At 44.4% G+C, this 19,556-nt stretch overlaps 1 protein-coding gene across 2 annotated transcripts in view; it reads right to left on the minus strand.

The window, feature by feature from the left end:
• The window catches only part of si:dkey-16j16.4 (uncharacterized), a 69,661-nt gene that overhangs the window by 31,952 nt on the left and 18,153 nt on the right, over positions 1-19,556 (minus strand). For both annotated transcript variants that reach the window (XR_004202802.1, XM_020500825.2), the window contains exons 2-3: positions 16,551-16,632; positions 15,859-16,367 (exon numbers count right to left, since the gene is read on the minus strand). Coding sequence is in view for 1 of the 2 variants with exons in the window: in XM_020500825.2 (XP_020356414.1) it covers positions 15,859-16,367; positions 16,551-16,632 (591 nt within the window). In the remaining variant the exon portion in view is untranslated. The remainder of the gene's footprint in view (positions 1-15,858; positions 16,368-16,550; positions 16,633-19,556) is intronic.

Consider the following 19,556-nt stretch of genomic DNA (forward strand, 5'->3'; position numbering starts at 1 on the left):
ACATACAAGACCACTGATAATCTCCCTCGATCTGGGGCTCCACGCAAGATCTCACTCCGTCAAAATGATCACAAGAACGGTGAGCAAAAATCCCAGAACCACACGGGGGGACCTAGTGAATGACCTGCAGAGAGCTGGGACCAAAGTAACAAAGCCTACCATCAGTAACACACTACGCCGCCAGGGACTCAAATCCTGCAGTGCCAGACGTGTCCCCCTGCTTAAGCCAGTACATGTCCAGGTCCGTCTGAAGTTTGCTAGAGAGCATTTGGATGATCCAGAAGAAGATTGGGAGAATGTCATATGGTCAGATGAAACCAACATATAACTTTTTGGTAAAAACTCAACTCCTCATGTTTGGAGGACAAAGAATGCTGAGTTGCAAGAAGACCATGCCTACTGTGAAGCATGGGGGTGGAAACATCATGCTTTGGGGCTGTTTTTCTGCAAAGGGACCAGGACAACTGATCCGTGTAAACGAAAGAATGAATGGGGCCATGTATCGTGAGATTTTGAGTGAAAACCTCCTTCCATCAGCAAAGGCATTGAAGATGAAACGTGGCTGGGTCTTTCAGCATGACAATGATCCCAAACACACCGCCAGGGCAACGAAGGAGTGGCTTTGTAAGAAGCATTTCAAGGTCCTGGAGTGGCCTAGCCAGTCTCCAGATCTCAACCCCATAGAAAATCTTTGGAGGGAGTTGAAAGTCCATGTTGCCATGCAACAGCCCCAAAACATCACTGCTCTAGAGGAGATCTGCATGGAGGAATGGGACAAAATACCAGCAACAGTGTGTGAAAACCTTGTGAAGACTTACAGAAAACGTTGTCATTGCCAACAAAGGGTATATAACAAAGTATTGAGATAAACTTTTGTTATTGACAAAAAAGGGTATATAATAGATAAACCTCTGTCATTGCCAACAAAGGGTATATAACAAAGTATTGAGATAAACTTTTGTTATTGACCAAATACTTAATTACATAATTTGCAAATAAATTCATTAAATTCATTAAAAATCATGTGATTTTTCTGGATTTTTCTTTCTCATTTTGTCTGTCATAGTTGAAGTGTACCTAATGATGAAAATTACAGGCCTCTCTCATCTTTTTAAGTGGAGAACTTGCTCAATTGGTGGCTGACTAAATACTTTTTTGCCCCACTGTACACTTAGGTTGGAGTCATTAAAACTCGTTTTTCAACCATTCTACACATTTTTGTTAACAAACTATAGTTTTGGCAAGTCGGTTAGGACATCTACTTTGTGCATGACACAAGTAATTTTTCGAACAATTGTTTACAGTCAGATTATTTCACTTTTAATTCACTGTATCACAACTACAGTGGGTCACTAAGTTGACTGTGCCTTTAAACAGCTTGGAAAATTCCAGAAAATGATGTCATGGCTTTAGAAGCTTCTGATAGGCTAACTGACATAATTTGAGGCAATTGGAGATGTACCTGTGGAAGTATTTCAAGGCCTACCATCAAACTCAGTGCCTCAACAGCAGAGGACCTTGTGAAGATGCTGCAGGAAACAGGTACAAAAGTATCTATATCCACAGTAAAACGAGTCCTATATCAACATAACCTGAAAGGCCGCTCAGCAAGGAAGAAGCCAATGCTACAAAACCACCATTAAAAAGCCGGACTACGGTTTGCAACTGCACATGGGGACAAAGATCATACTTTTTGGAGAAATGTCCTCTGGTCTGATGAAACAAAAATAGAACTGTTTGGTCATAATGACCATCACTATGTTTGGAGGAAAAAGGGGGAGGCTTGCAAGCCGAAGAACATCATCCCAACCGTGAAGCACGGGGGTGGCAGCATCATGTTGTGGGGGTGTTTTGCTGCAGGAGGGACTGGTGCACTTCACAAAATAGAGGGCATCATGAGGAAAGAAAATTATGTGGATATATTGAAGCAACATCTCAAGACATCAGTCAGGAAGTTAAAGCTTGGTCACAAATGAGTCTTCCAAATGGACAATGACCCAAGCATACTTCCAAAGTTGTGGCAAAATGGCTTAAGGACAACAAAGTCAAGGTATTGGAGTGCCCTGACCTCAATTCCATAGAAAATGTGTAGGCAGAACTGAAAAAGTGTGTGCGAGCAAGGAGGCCTACATACCTGACTCAGTTACACCAGCTCTGTTAGGAAGAATGGGCCAAAATTCACCCAACTTAATGTGGGAAGCTTGTGGAAGGCTACCCGACACATTTGACCCAAGTTATAAACAGTTCAAAGGCAATGCTACCAAATACTAATTGAGTGTATGTAAACTTCTGACCCACAGGGAATGTGATGAAAGAAATAAAAGCTGAAATAAATCCTTCTATACTATTATTCTGACATTTCACATTCTTAAAACAAAGTGGTGGTCCTAACTGACCTAAGACAATTTTTACTAGGATTAAATGTCAGGAATTGTGAATAACTGAGTTTAAATATATTTGGCTAAGGTATATGTAAACTTCCGACTTCAACTCTATTTTAATCTCACTTTCTATCTATGAACTAAATATACTTTCCTGCATCCCGCCTCACCCAATGTGGTACAGATCTGCTATTTTTATTCCTTATAACTGGAACCTCCATCAAGAGCTAGCGAGCTAACCAGCTAGCGGTCTTCACCTTTAGCTCAGACACCAGACAATACCTGCATATCGGACTGCTTCTCTCTACCACATCACGGGATTCCTGCCGCTCTGGATCATTACACCAGATCTTCGTAGCTAGCTAGCTGCAAACAACTGGCTACTGTTAGCAAACGCCTCTGTCCCGAAGCAAGCACCAGCTAGCCTCAAGCTAGGCCCATATACCAGCTAATTCTAGGGCTACAATACCTCCTTAGCCAATTGGCCTGGACCCTTTACTGTCGACACGGAGCCCCGCCGATCCATCACGACTGGTCTGCCGACGTAATTGTCCGATGTGGTCTCAATAGGCTTTTCCGTTGCGATGTCGCCGAAGACTCAACTGTTAGCCCCGGCCCGCTAGCTTTCTGAATGCCGTGTCTCCCGCTCGACTAGCGTAGTAGTGACTACCGAACGGCTCCCTGACTCACCTATTGCTGCTCTATGATCACTCGGCTACACAGCTGATGCCTCCTGGACTGTTTCAATAACACGGTACCGAATTTTGTTTATCTGTCAGCCCCAGCAACGAACTCAGGTACTGTATGTACCTAACTGACCCGCTCTGCCCATTCATCGCCATTTACCCGTCTTGTCTTAGCTCTACCGATCAACACCTGTGATTGCTTTATGCCTCTCTCTCTCTCTCCCTCTCTCTCAATAGCAGTAGGTCGTCCTGTCCTGTCGTGTCCCTGTATATATCGTTTATTTTTCGTATTTTACATATTTTCTCCACATATCTCTTTGAAAACATTTTGCTAAACCCTAAGCTTCCAAATACTCTCCTGCAACCCGACTCACCCAATGTAGCTATTTTTCCTAAAGTATTTATATTTACTTCGGGACCCCTCAACTGAAGCTAGCCAGCTAACCAGCGGGTATGCTAGCGGTCTCCAGCTAACCGGTCATCAGCTAACCTGTAGTTCGGAATGCTCTCGCCTGTTCGTACAACGCGACTTTAACCAGAGCACAACGGACCTATTTATTTTTCATCCCCGGATTCCCACCGCAAACGGAACATCTTTCAGCTGGATTTTTCAGCAACTAGCTATCTAGCTAAACCGCAACCTCGGATTACTCCTGGCTAGCGTTTCCACCCACTTAGCTTGAAGCTAGCCCGGCCGTAGCACCTGCGCTACCACCGTAGCATACTCCTGAGCTACAATACCCGGGCCCACGACCGGTCTACCGATGTCATCGCATGAAGAGGAATAAACAGACTCGCCCCATCGCGACGTCCCCCAAAGGCTAACTCTCTAGCCCTCGCTATCTCCCTGCTTGCTAATTCGGCCTGCTAACTGCTAGCTTGTCCAGCTCCGGCCCGCTAACTGCTACCTTGTCTAGCCCGGGCCTACAAACTGTTAGCTTGTTAGCACAGGCCTGCTAACCGCCTGAATCGCTGCGTCTCAAACGCTCACCGGACCCATATTTACTTTCTATCTCTTTTGACTTTTAATTTGTTTATACCTTCCGGAAACCTGCCTCACCCAATGTGATACGGAATCGCTATTATTTATTTATTTATTTATTTTTAGAACACACTCAAGAACCTCCAGAAGCTAACCAGCTAACTAGCTACAAGCTATTTAGTCATTGTTAGTTTTTTTTTTACCTGGATAACACTCGCCAGGCCAGCTTCCCTGCCCCATCCACCGCTGCCCCCTGGACACTGATCTCTTGGCTACATAGCTGATGCACGCTGGACTGTCCATTAATCACGGTACTCCATTCTGCTTGTTTGTTCTATCTGTTGGCCCCGTTGCCTAGTCTACGCCATTTTACCTGCTGTTGTTGTGCTAGCTGATTAGCTGTTGTCTCACCTACTGTTTTAGCTAGCTTTCCCAATTCAACACCTGTGATTACTGTATGCCTCGCTGTATGTCTCTCTCAAATGTCAATATGCCTTGTATACTGTTGTTCAGGTTAGTTATCATTGTTTTAGTTCACAATGGAGCCCCTAGTTCCACTCTTCACGCCCCTGATAACTCCTTTGTCCCACCTCCCACACATGCGGTGACCTCACCCATTACTACCAGCATGTCCAGAGATACAACCTCCCTCATCATCACCCAGTGCCTGGGCTTACCTCCGCTGTACCCGCACCCCACCATACCCCTGTCTGCGCATTATGCCCTGAATATATTCTACCATGCCCAGAAACCTGCTCCTCTTATTCTCTGTCCCCAACGCTCTAGGCGACCAGTTTTGATAGCCTTTAGCCGCACCCTCATACTACTCCTTCTCTGTTCCGCGGGTGATGTGGAGGTAAACCCAGGCCCTGCATGTCCCCAGGCACCCTCATTTGTTGACTTCTGTGATCGAAAAAGCCTTGGTTTCATGCATGTCAACATCAGAAGCCTCCTCCCTAAGTTTGTTTTACTCACTGCTTTAGCACACTCTGCTAACCCTGATGTCCTTGCTGTGTCTGAATCCTGGCTCAGGAAGGCCACCAAAAATTCAGAGATTTCCATACCCAACTATAACATCTTCCGTCAAGATAGAACTGCCAAAGGGGGTGGAGTTGCAGTTTACTGCAGAGATAGCCTGCAAAGTAATGTCATACTTTCCAGGTCCATACCCAAACAGTTCGAACTACTAATTTTGAAAATTACTCTCTCCAGAAATAAGTCTCTCACGGTTGCCGCCTGCTACCGACCCCCCTCAGCTCCCAGCTGTGCCCTGGACACCATTTCTGAATTGATCGCCCCCCATCTAGCTTCAGAGTTTGTTCTGTTAGGTGACCTAAACTGGGATATGCTTAACACCTCGCCAGTCCTACAATCTAAGCTAGATGCCCTCAATCTCACACAAATCATCAAGGAACCCACCAGGTACAACCCTAACTCTGTAAACAAGGGCACCCTCATAGACGTCATCCTGACCAACTGGCCCTCCAAATACACCTCCGCTGTCTTCAACCAGGATCTCAGCGATCACTGCCTCATTGCCTGTATCCGCTACGGAGCCGCAGTCAAACAACCACCCCTCATCACTGTCAAACGCTCCCTAAAACACTTCTGTGAGCAGGCCTTTCTAATCGACCTGGCCCAGGTATCCTGGAAGGACATTGACCTCATCCCGTCAGTTGAGGATGCCTGGTCATTCTTTAAAAGTAACTTCCTCACCATTTTAGATAAGCATGCTCCGTTCAAAAATGCAGAACTAAGAACAGATACAGCCCTTGGTTCACCCCAGACCTGACTGCCCTCGACCAGCACAAAAACATCCTGTGGCGGACTGCAATAGCATCGAATAGTCCCCGCGATATGCAACTGTTCAGGGAAGTCCGGAACCAATACACGCAGTCAGTCAGGAAAGCTAAGGCCAGCTTCTTCAGGCAGAAGTTTGCATCCTGTAGCTCCAACTCCAAAAAGTTCTGGGACACCGTGAAGTCCATGGAGAACAAGAGCACCTCCTCCCAGCTGCCCACTGCACTGAGGCTAGGTAACACGGTCACCACTGATAAATCCATGATTATCGAAAACTTCAATAAGCATTTCTCAACGGCTGGCCATGCCTTCCGCCTGGCTACTTCAACCTCGGCCAACAGCTCCGCCCCCCCCGCAGCTCCTCGCCCAAGCCTCTCCAGGTTCTCCTTTAACCAAATCCAGATAGCAGATGTTCTGAAAGAGCTGCAAAACCTGGACCCGTACAAATCAGCTGGGCTTGACAATCTGGACCCTCTATTTCTGAAACTATCTGCCACCATTGTCGCAACCCCTATTACCAGCCTGTTCAACCTCTCTTTCATATCGTCTGAGATCCCCAAGGATTGGAAAGCTGCCGCAGTCATCCCCCTCTTCAAAGGGGGAGACACCCTGGACCCAAACTGTTACAGACCTATATCCATCCTGCCCTGCCTATCTAAGGTCTTCGAAAGCCAAGTCAACAAACAGGTCACTGACCATCTCCAATCCCACCGCACCTTCTCCGCTGTGCAATCTGGTTTCCGAGCCGGTCATGGGTGCACCTCAGCCACACTCAAGGTACTCAACGATATCATAACCGCCATCGATAAAAGACAGTACTGTGCAGCCGTCTTCATCGACCTTGCCAAGGCTTTCGACTCTGTCAATCACCATATTCTTATCGGCAGACTCAGGAGCCTCGGTTTTTCGGATGACTGCCTTGCCTGGTTCACCAATTACTTTGCAGACAGAGTTCAGTGCGTCAAATCGGAGGGCATGCTGTCTGGTCCTCTGGCAGTCTCTATGGGGGTGCCACAGGGTTCAATTCTCGGGCCGACTCTTTTCTCTGTGTATATCAATGATGTTGCTCTTGCTGCGGCGATTCCCTGATCCACCTCTACGCAGACGACACCATTCTATATACCTTCGGCCCGTCTTTGGACACTGTGCTATCTAACCTCCAAACAAGCTTCAATGCCATACAACACTCCTTCCGTGGCCTCCAACTGCTCTTAAACGCTAGTAAAACCAAATGCATGCTTTTCAACCGGTCGCTGCCTGCACCCGCATGCCCGACTAGCATCACCACCCTGGATGGTTCCGACCTAGAATATGTGGACGTCTATAAGTACCTAGGTGTCTGGCTAGACTGCAAACTCTCCTTCCAGACTCATATCAAACATCTCCAATCGAAAATCAAATCAAGAGTCGGCTTTCTATTCCGCAACAAAGCCTCCTTCACTCACGCCGCCAAGCTTACCCTAGTAAAACTGACTATCCTACCGATCCTCGACTTCGGCGATGTCATCTACAAAATGGCTTCCAACACTCTACTCAGCAAACTGGATGCAGTCTATCACAGTGCCATCCGTTTCGTCACTAAAGCACCTTATACCACCCACCACTGCGACTTGTATGCTCTAGTCGGCTGGCCCTCGCTACATATTCGTCGCCAGACCCACTGGCTCCAGGTCATCTACAAGTCCATGCTAGGTAAAGCTCCGCCTTATCTCAGCTCACTGGTCACGATGGCAACACCCATCCGTAGCACGCGCTCCAGCAGGTGTATCTCACTGATCATCCCTAAAGCCAACACCTCATTTGGCCGCCTTTCGTTCCAGTACTCTGCTGCCTGTGACTGGAACGAATTGCAAAAATCGCTGAAGTTGGAGACTTTTATCTCCCTCACCAACTTCAAACATCAGCTATCTGAGCAGCTAACCGATCGCTGCAGCTGTACATAGTCTATTGGTAAATAGCCCACCCTTTTTCACCTACCTCATCCCCATACTGTTTTTATTTATTTACTTTTCTGCTCTTTTGCACACCAATATCTCTACCTGTACATGACCATCTGATCATTCATCACTCCAGTGTTAATCTGCAAAATTGTAATTATTTGCCTACCTCCTCATGCCTTTTGCACACATTGTATATAGACTCCCCCTTTGGTTTCTACTGTGTTATTGACTTGTTAATTGTTTACTCCATGTGTAACTCTTTGTTGTCTGCTCACACTGCTATGCTTTATCTTGGCCAGGTCGCAGTTGCAAATGAGAACTTGTTCTCAACTAGCCTACCTGGTTAAATAAAGGTGAAATAAAAAAATAAATAAAAAAATATGCCTTGTCTACTGCTGTCTAGGCTAGTTCTTCTTGTTTTATTTCAGTCCCGCTCAACATGCCTTAGAAGGTCCTTTTGTCCCACCCCACACAAATGCGGAGACCTTACCTGGCTTAACTGGTGCTTCCAGAGACTAAAAATCTCTCATCGTCACTCAACGCCTAGGTTTACCTCCACTGTACTCACATCCAACCATACCCTTGTCTGTACATTATGCCCTGAATCTATTCTACCACGCTCAGAAATCTGCTCCTTTTATTCTCTGTTCCCAAAGCACGAGACGACCAGTTCTGATAGCCTTTAGCCGTACCCTTATCCTACTCTTCCTCTGGTGATGTAGAGGTTAACCCAGGCCCTGTAGCCCCCAGTACCACACCTATTCCCCCAGTCGCTCTCATTTGTTGACTTCTGTAAACGTAAAAGCCTTGGCTTCATGCATGTTAACATCAGAAGCCTCCTCCATAGGTTTGTTTCATTCACTGCTTTAGCACACTCTGCCAACCCCGATATCCTAGCCGTGTCTGAATCCTGGCTTAGGAAGGCCACTAACAATTCTGAAATTTCCATCCCCAACTACAACATTTTCCACCAAGATAGAACTGCCAAAGGGGGCGGAGTTAGCCTGCAGAATTCTGTCATGCTATTCAGGTCTGTGCCCAAACAGTTCAAGCTTCTACTTTTAAAAATCCACCTTTCCAGAAACAAGTCTCTCACTGTTGCCACTTGTTATAGACCCCCCTCAGCCCCCAGCTGTGCCCTGGACACCAAATGTGAATTGATTTCCCCCCATTTATCTTCAGAGTTCGTACTGTTAGGTGACCTAAACTGGGATATGCTTAACGCCCCGGCCGTCCTACAATCTAAACTAGATGCCCTCAATCTCACACAAATGATCAAGGAACCTACCAGTTGCAACCCTAAATCCGTATACACGGGCACCCTCATAGATATCATCCTGACCAACTTGCCCTCTAAATACACCCCTGCTGTCTTCAAACAGGATCTCAGCGATCACTGCCTCATTGCCTGCGTCCGTAATGGGTCCGCGGTCAAACGACCACCCCTCATCACTGTCAAATGGTCCCTAAAACCCTTCAGCGAGCAGGCCTTTCTAATCGACCTGGCCCGGGTATCCTGGAAGGATACTGACCTCATCCCGTCAGTAGAGGATGCCTGGTTATTCTTTAAAAGTGCTTTCCTCACCATCTTAAATAAGCATGCCACATTCAAAAAAAATAACTAGGAACAGATATAGCCCTTGGTTCAATCCAGACTCCAGCACAAAAACATCCTGTGTTAGCGTTAAATAGCCTCCGCGATATGCAACTTTTCAGGGCAGTTAGGAACCAATATACACAGTCAGTTAGGACAGCAAAGGCTAGCTTTTTCAAACAGAAATTTGCATCCTGTAGCACAAATTCCAAAAAGTTTTGGGACACTAAAGTCCATGGAGAATAATAGCACTTCCTCCCAGCTGCCCACTGCACTGAGGCTAGGAAACACTATCACCACCGATAAATCTATGATAATCGAGAATTTCAATAAGAATTTTTCTATGGCTGGTCATGCTTTCCACCTGGCTACCCCTACCCTGGCAAAAAGCTCTGCACCCCCGCAGCAACTTGCCCAAGCGCCCCTGCTTCTCCTTCATCCAAATCCAGATAGCTGATGTTCTGAAAGAGCTGCAAAATCTGGACCCCTACAAATCAGCTGGGCCCTCTCATTCTAAAATGATCTGCCGCAATTGTTGCAACCCCTATCCCTAGCCTGTTCAATCTCTCTTTCTGAGATCCCTAACGATTGGTAAGGTGCCGTGGTCATCCCCCTCTTCAAAGGGGAGACACTCTAGACCCAAACTGTTACAGACCTATATCTATCCTGCCCTGCCTCTCTAAAGTCTTCGAAAGCCAAGTTAACAAACAGATCACCGACCATTTCGAATCCCACCGTACCTTCTCCCCTATGCAATCTGGTTTCCGAGCTGGTCATGGGTGCACCTCAGCCACGCTCAAGGTCCTAAACGATATCATAACTGCCATCGATAAAATACAATACTGTGCAGCTGTCTTCATCGACCTGGCCAAGGCTTTCGACTCTGTCAATCACCTCATTCTTATCGGCAGACTCAACAGCCTTGGTTTCTCAAATGACTGCCTCGCCTGGTTCACCAACTACTTCTCAGATAGAGTTCAGTGTGTCAAATCGGAGGGCCTGTTGTCCGGACCTCTGGCAGTCTCTATGGGGGTGCCACAGGGTTCAATTCTCTGACTGACTCTTTTCACTGTATATATCAATGATGTCGCTCTTGCTGCTGGTGATTCTCTGATCCACCTCTACGCAGATGACACCATTCTGTATACATCTGGCCCTTCTTTGGACACTGTGTTAACAAACCTCCAGACAAGCTTCATTGCCATACAACACTCCTTCCATGGCCCCCAACTGCTCTTAAATGCTAGTAAAATCTAGAATCGGCTATCTATTTCACAACAAAGCCTCCTTCACTCATGCGGCTAAACATACCCTCGTAAAACTGATTATCCTACCGATTCTTGACTTCGGCGATGTCATTTACAAAATAGCCTCCAACACTCTACTCAGCAAATTGGATGTAGTCTTTGACACCAAAGCCCCATATACTACCCACCACTGCGACTTGTATGCTCTTCATGGCTGGCTGGCTGGCCCTCGCTTCATATTTGTCGCCAAACCCACTGGCTCCAGGTCATCTATAAGTCTTTGCTAGGTAAAGCCCCGCCTTATCTCTACCCGTAGCATGTGCGTAGCGGCAGGTAGCCTAGTGGTGAACTAGTAACCGAAAGTTTGCAAGATTGAATCCCCGAGCTGACAAGGTAAAAAAATATGTTGTTCTGCCCCTGAACAAGGCAGTTAACCCACTGTTCCTAGGTAGTCATTGAAAATAAGAATTTGCTCTTAACTGACTTGTCTAGTTAAATCAAATTTAAAAAAATATCTCAGCTCACTGGTCACCATAGCAACACCTACACACTCCAGCAGGTATATTTCACTGGTCAAAGCCAACTCCCTCTTTGGCCACCTTTCCTTCCAGTTCTCTGCTGCAAATGACTGGAACAAAAATCACTGAAGCTGGAGACTTCCAGATTTCCATATCTCCCTCGTTAATTTTAAGCTTCAGCTGTCAGAGCAGCCCATCTGTAAATAGCCCACTCAACTACCTCATCCCCATATTCTTCCTTATTTTTGCTCTTTTGCACCCCAGTATCTCTACTTGCACATCATCATCTTCACATATATCACTCAAGTTATAATGCAAAATTGTAATTATTTCACCACTATGGCCTATTTATTGCCTTACCTCCCTAATCTTACTACATTTGCACCAGAGGTCGACCGATTATGATTTTTTTCAACGCCGATACCAATACTGATTATTTGAGGACCAAAAAAGCTGATACCGATTAATCAGCCGATTAAAAAATATATATAATAATAATAATAATGTATTTGTAATAATGACAATTACAACAATACCGAATTAACACTTATTTTAACTTAATATAATACATCAATAGAAATCTATTTAGCCTCAAGTAAATAATGAAACATGTTCATTTTGGTTTAAATAATGCAAAAACAAAGTGTTGGAGAAGAACGTAAAAGTGCAATATGTGCTACGTAAGAAAGCTAACATTTCAGTTCCTTGCTCAGAACATGAGAACATATGAAAGCTGGTGGTTCCTTTTAACATGAGTCTTCAATATTCCCAGCTAAGAAGTTTTAGGTTGTAGTTATTATAGGACTATTTCCCTCTATATCATTTGTATTTCATTCACCTTTGACTATTGGATGTTCTTATAGGCACTTTAGTATTCCCAGTGTAACAGTATAGCTTCCGTCCCTCTCCTCGCTCCTCCCTGGGCTCGAACCAGCAACACATCGACAACAGCCACCACATCAAAGCGTTACCCATGCAGAGCAAGGGAAACAACCACCCCAAGCGAGTATGTTTGAAACGCTATTAGCGTGCGCTAACTAGCCAGCCATTTCACTTCGGTCACACCAGCCTCATCTCGGGAGTTGATAGGTTTGAAGTCATAAACAGCGCAATGCTTGACGCACAACGAAGATCTGCTGGCAAAAAAAAAGTGTAAAAATGTTTACTCGCCTGCTTCTGCCTACCACCGCTCAGTCAGATACTTAGATACTTGTATGCTTGTATGCTCAGTTAGATTATGTGCAACACAGGACACGCTAGACAATATTTAGTAATATCATCAACCATTAATGGTAGGTAGTAACTTACCTTGGCTTACTGCATTTGCGTAACAGGCAGTCTCCTTGTGGAGTGCAACGAGAGAGAGGCAGGTCGTTATTGCGTTGGACTAGTTAACTGAATGGTTGCAAGATTGCTGAGCTGACAATGTGAAAATCTGTCTTCCTGCCCCTGAACGAGGCAGTTAACCCACCATTCCTAGGCCGTCATTGAAAATAGGAATGTGTTCTTAACTGATTTGCCTAGGTAAATAAAGATTAAATGAAGGTGTAAAAAAAAAAATCGGTTGACCTCTAATTTGCACACCATGTTTATAGATTTTTCAATTGCGTTATTGACTGTACGTTTGTTTATCCCATGTGTCTGTTGTTTTTGTCGCACTGCTTTGCTTAGTCTTGGCCAGGTCGCAGTTGTAAATGAGAACTTGTTCTCAACTTGCCTACCTGGTTAAATAAAGGTGAAATAAATAAATTCAAAAACTCTTTGAACTTGTTTTCCCTTCCAAAGGTGGTACTACTAGTAATTGTTGAGGTGTTTGACTTATTTCTAAATTTATATAGCTAGTTGCAGGTGGATACATTGTCGGATTATTTAATGTAGCAAAAATGGTGCAAACATTTTTTATTTTTTTATGTTATGTTCTATCTGCAACTAGCGATGGAAGTTTAAGTTCATGTGAAAGAAAACAAAGAGAAAGGTTGAGAGGCAGGAAATAACCTTTTAGACTGTTGTGACATGAAAGAGAAAACGGGTTGAGAACGTTTGATAGGGAGGAGGTAAGAAGTCTAGATAGTTGTTCAGATGGGTCATTTGGAGACTAACTCTGCATCCCAAATGGCACCCTATTCCCAGGCCTAAAGTGCATGACTTTTGGCCAGGGACACAGACTTGGAGTTGCCCAGCTAAAGGGTTAATGGGAGAGTATTGTCTGGCAGCTCTATTGTATTCCCTCCCATTCCACTTGTCTGAGCTCACATACACATATAAAAATGCAGACACACACACACACACACACACACACAAATATGCACACACCCAAGTCCTTCTCACTGCTGCCCGCTGTCTCTCATCTGTTCCCTTTTTCCAAAAACACCCATGGATATATGGACCTCTCAAACCCTACCCTACACACAGGCGCATACACACACTTCCAATATCCTAGCCTGGGCCAATGTGGCTATTGGATTTTAACCATCACTGGACCAGCTTCTCTGTGACTCATTAGTCTGCATTTTCCGTTTATTTCATTCACTCTTTCTGCCTCCACCCCTCCATCTTTGCCTCACTCACTGGCTTTTGTGAGAAACAAGGGCAGACATCTGCCGTCCGTGCCACCCTCTCCATCTCTCTGGACCACCAAGGCTGTGGCAAGCGCCCAGCCTTTGAGTGAGTGTGTGTGTGTCGTGTGTGTGCGCACAAGGGGAATGCTATTGTGCCCCTTAAACTAATCCCAAGCTCAATGTAATGAATTATAGTCTAACTGGCAGGTGGTACAAGGCTACCCTACAGTATGGCCTAGTTCCACAGTGTACTTCATACAATCTGAGCAATATACACTACCGTTAAAAAATTTGGGGTCACTTAGAAATGTCCTTGTTTTTGAAAGAAAAGCAAAAAAAAATTTCTCCATTAAAATAACATCAAATTGATTAGAAATACTACATTGTGTAAAAACTCTATTTTCATATTGAGATGCGTTGCACTGAAAACTGTCTCTTTAAAAACGTCAGGTTTGCTTGTGATGACGACATGCAATAGATCAGTCATTCATTCATTGCTATGATCATTGATCTCCGTTGCTATGAACATTTTCCTATCTTTCTGTTCCCCCAAAGTTTGGATATACTGGTAAAGTAACCAGGTTGTTAGGTTGCTTGCTAGCCAAAGAGGAAAACACACTGATTCGTTTTAGAACGGCCCATGAAATGGTTCAGGAATGTAAAATGTGGTCCCGGTGATCCGTTTTGGGAAGATACAAATGTTGCACCGGTAATATGGTCAGATCTTTAGACCTGGTTGAGCTTACAAGCAAGTCGTTTTCGCTATAGAAATAGTGCATCCATGAAGCTAACGAATCCTCACTCGCTTGTTTCTGTAGGACACTTGGAAACAACAGCACAGCAAAGCCTTTTCATTATGACAATTATTATCTGGGAGATTTTTTCATAGTCGCGCAGTGCTCCCAAAATAAAACTCCTGGTCGCACAGCTAAATATTTTATTGCATATGTGACCAAATTGGTCGCACTTCAGAGCTCTGTCCACACCCAAACAAGAGTTGGAATATGGCATTATCTGCCAACATAAATAAATAATTCCTCCTAACTGTTTAAAACATTTGGTGATGCTTAAAGGGTTTGTCCATCCAAATATGATCATTTCCAGTTTGTTCTATAAGATTGGATGTAGGCTACAGGGAGCAGACGGCAATCCAAAATAGCTTTCATTCCTTACATATGGGTAGTCAAAAAGAGCTATAGCTAGCATTGCTAATTTCTAGAGACCTAGGGCCAAATTAGCATTGAAAACTAGCATATAAAGATAATCAAACAGCATAATTGTAAAACTGTCTTAATTTTGCTGGAGCCGGGAAGAGTAGCTGCTGCCTTGACAGTGCTTTTAAATAAAATACATTATTAGTTTTTTCTGAAAATCATCATTTTGGAATGTCCCATGTCATGTCCCACATCATTTTAACCTACTTAACCCCAAGATTTTCCTAGTATTCACAATTTGTAAAGCCCTAGTTATTTTTGTTGCTTTGGGAAAGTAAATACTAAATATTTTTACTTATATAATGTCATTGGTGATTAATTTATATTTGCCCCTTAGGTTTAATGTCAACCCTGTAACGTGAACTGAACATGTTTTAGTATCGTAAATCTAATATGGTAAAAATACATTTGAAAGAAACATTGAACATCTAATACTCAAATCATAGTGTAAAAGTAGGTGAGCTGGTTCTACTCTTTTTGGTCATTTTGGTCATTTTGGAGATTTGTGGTGGAAAACCCTGGCTGTTACCCATAGACAGATAGGCTAGAAATGTTTTAAGATAAAATACTGCTGTGAAGCTTACATTCAATTGCACACAACAAGCTTCCATTCCCCCTGTCACAAGGGGAGTAACATTCATGGCTGATTTAAGATGTCATCAACCCTGTTACGATAAACCGTGTCACTTTTGATTTATTTTCATTTCTGAATATGTCAGAATATAATCATTTGGTGAAATAAATTGTAATTTTGGACAAAATTACACTTCCCAAAAGACACTCTATTCGTAGAATGACCCAGCTATGTGATTCTATGGTTGCCAAATACTTGTGAGATGCTACCCAAACCACAACATGGTATGCTGATTGGAGGATGAACAATGCTATGCTAACGGTCACTAATTCAAGAACAGTAGACGCAACGTAATGGCACTAACCTGTTGCATTTTCTCCAGGTCCAGACTTGGCCTCCCCAGCTCTCCCCCGTAGCTGTGCCTGTGTTTCCTATAGGGAGCCGCCGACTGGTCGAAGTGGGTCAAGATGATAGGCTTGGCAGCAGGCTGCACCCCCTGGAACTGGAGCTTAATTGGAGGCGGTGGCTTGAGGTTGTGAGGTGGGCTTGAGCTAAAGAGCACCGGGCTGGTGGAAGCGGCCAGGCAAGTCCCAGGCTCCAAGGATGCTGCAACTGGGCCACAGCCACACAGGTCCCACACCTCCTCGTCGCTGGAGGCACTGCTGGGGTGGTCACCGTGGCGATGGTGCAGCGTCCACTTCCTGCCGTCTCCAACGCCGTGGCTGATTCGCTCCAGCTCTTCTTCAGACGAGTGACGGTCCAGAGTCGGGTCTAGAAGGAGGCGTAGGTGATGGAGGCGTGCCGGAGATAGGGGACCCTGATTGTGCTGCTGGCTGGTTGCCAGAGGGGTGAGGCCGCAGTTCCGCCGCCTCTCTGAGGGGGGTGACCAAGAGCACATGTCAAAGGTGAAGAGGCAGAGATAGCGACAAGCTTGTGTATTTCTATTCTGTGTAAACTGAAAGTTGCTTTATCTGCTAAATGACCATCTTGTACATATCCATGTAAAAACGAAGAGAATAGAAGACTTGGGTTGGTTTGAGCAGGCGGGCCACATACCTCTGTCAATCTGTGCAAGCTCCTGGTTCTCCCCCTCGGAATCGTCGCTCTCCGCTCCCTCCCCACTTCCATGGTAGGAAATCTAGTAGGGAAAGGGTTAAAGGATAACTATTTAATTGGGCAACATATGGCTTGTCTCTCAACTTCCTACATGAGATAGCATACAGTTAGCATCAGTACAAGACACTCTTTGGGGATTGGCTAGGTTAGGTCGACAAGTGGCGTATTTATTAGACGAAATACCCACGTTCATATCATTGCAACTATGAAGCCACTAGGAAACAGTATCTTTACCAAATCACCATTCCACTTACCTCACATCTCTACAGCTAGTGCAACAGCATCACTAAGCAACAGGGTGGCCCACTGATTCTCAGCTAACATACTTTTATCTAAAGACTCAAATAAACATTGTGTTGGAGAAATTGTGCAAAAGGTCGAGATTAGGGCAACTCTGTTTCACATATAACGTGCACATCATGCTAACACCCAAACTTGGCCAAATGGCTTTATTTCCTGGAAATTCCTTACTCTCAAATTGGAATTTGGAAGAGGGATGACATTTACAAAAAGCTTAAATCTAGGTCTGGTCAATCTAGCCTCTTCAGTTCAGTGTATACTCTTGTCAGCTCTTGGCAATTTCCAAGTCCCAGATTGCCCCTTTAAGAGCAGTTCCCTTTTGAGGAGTCTATGAGACACCCAGCAGACTGCAGCACGAAGAGTTAAGTAACGCGCCACACACACACAGTAGTTACCACACTGAGGCAGAGCAGCTGCCATCTGTGCTCACACACACATGCACTCACACAATGCCTCCCCTTCCTACTGAAGCACTTCAAACAGAGCAAAGGAGAAAGAGAGTGCAAGAGAAAGGAACCAGGGCCTCAAGTCCTACTCCAGCAGGCAACGTACACTTCTACTATAAACAACTGGGGTGCATTCAGAGTTTACTATGACATTGTAGGACACAACGTTGAATGTTGAACACTGCTGAATGTTTGCGACTGGTACACTGTACACTACATAAGTACTCTTACTTCCCTATCAGCATCAAACTACAGGCTATACTGTATCTAGCTATGAAATACCTTTAGCCTAATCCTGATCAAATATCTTTACAAATGTTCACACCATCAATCAAACTATTTCCACTACTACCGTAGCAAAGTACAAATGGTGCAAATACGGTTAGAATAATTAATATGGCCTTTTATTATCATTTGAAGCAGTATACAGTATATAGCAGCATAGTTCTCGATCAATTCTTTACATCGACAGCCACAGTAGAGAGCACACCAACTTCACTGCCATTGCCCTTTCTATCTCCATGACATCACCCACTAGCACCACATTGTCTTGTGTGGGAGGCTGATAGTATTCTTCTCTTCCCATTTAGGATCGGGGGTAGGCTAATCTGATCCTAGGTTAATGTTAAGGGCAACTTCTACCTCAAGCAAAGGGTTAAGGGCTCAAGTCCAGGTTAAAAGGTAAAGGGTGTGTCAGTCTTGGAGCAAGTCAGACACTATTGTCAGAGGCAAGAGGATGAGCCAACATAACAGTGACGTTGCATGTTGACTTAACTATTTGGCCTCGCTCTGCCCCCAGGGCAGTTCAGGGAAGTTGGTATTAATCGCTTATAAGGACAGCAGGTGAAAGAGAGGGCACAAACACAATAGTCCACAAACACACATGCACACACGCATTTACATTGCACTTAAAAGGTATACAAGCACCACGCATACTGTCAAGCAACAAAATGCTTCAGTGTGTGTACGACTGGGGTAGGCTACTTATCTCTTCGCAGTCGAACTTAGTCTCCCTATCTATGTTACATACTTCCTCCCCACACTGGATAAACGGGGCATTTGTTTTACCTGAGCAACTCAAACCACAACAGGGTTCAAATAACTGGACCATGAAAACGTGAAAATTAAAATGGGGTTTTCATGACTAAGGTATGGATTTGAATAGATGTTTTTCTCTCAAACCATGAGCCATGATACCTGTGTTGAGCATGTAGTATCAGAAGGTACTCTTGTAAAGGACATCAATGTTATGTGCAGTGCACAGTGAACTGTTGATGCTTGTCTGAGTATGAAAGAGTTTCTTGTTAACTACTTTTATGGTTTGGGTTCGTGCAACAGTTGAGTGAACAGTGTGTAACAGTTTAGGGAACGTTGGCCGTATCCGAATACCCATACTTGCATCTTAAATAGTAGGCCGAAAATGTTTTGTTTAATAGTATGCAACATTTCGAAAATGTAGTATACTTAAATTGCCCGGGTGTCACACTAATTTCGGCTTAGACAACACCTGAAATGGGGATGGGCTACTGAAATCAACGAATAGTTGGAACCAACGCAATCGCGCATTACGCATTCTCCGTATGCGAAATTATTATGTTTAATAGTATGTGAATTTTCAATAATCGAGTATGGTTTAAATGCCAGGATGTTATACTTATATCGTCTCTTCATCCAGTAGAATTTGATGCACACTTTTCCATAACGCATTGGAAAAGGTGGGTTGCGAGTGATAGGCCCTAATTCTCTTTAAGTAGCCAAACTACAAAACTAGGCTACTTAATTGGGAAGATGCTGAATAGCGAAGCTTCTGCGGTGCCGTTCAAATGTAGGGTAAGTAGTTTTTGTTCTCCTTAGAATGATCAAGAGTATTGCATCATAAGCTACATCTTTAAAACATAAGTCTTTAAAAAAAACATTTTTACCCTAATTGGATTTCTGTTTTCTCATTGAAAAATGTTTATTGTTCTCATCAGAGCTTTTTTGCATTTATTTATTGTTTACCCCCTTTTCATGGTATCCAATTGGTAGTTAGTCTTGTCTCATCGCTGCGACTCCCATTCGAACTCGCTAGAGGCGAAGGTCGAGAGCCATGCGTCCTCCGAAACACAACCCAGCCAAATCGCACTGCTTCTTGACACAATGCCCGCTTAACCCAGAAGCCATCACATCCCTGCCGGCCAAACCCTCCCCTAACCCGGAC

Source organism: Oncorhynchus kisutch, linkage group LG14 (genome assembly GCF_002021735.2).
Source record: "Oncorhynchus kisutch isolate 150728-3 linkage group LG14, Okis_V2, whole genome shotgun sequence".
NCBI lineage: Eukaryota > Metazoa > Chordata > Actinopteri > Salmoniformes > Salmonidae > Oncorhynchus > Oncorhynchus kisutch.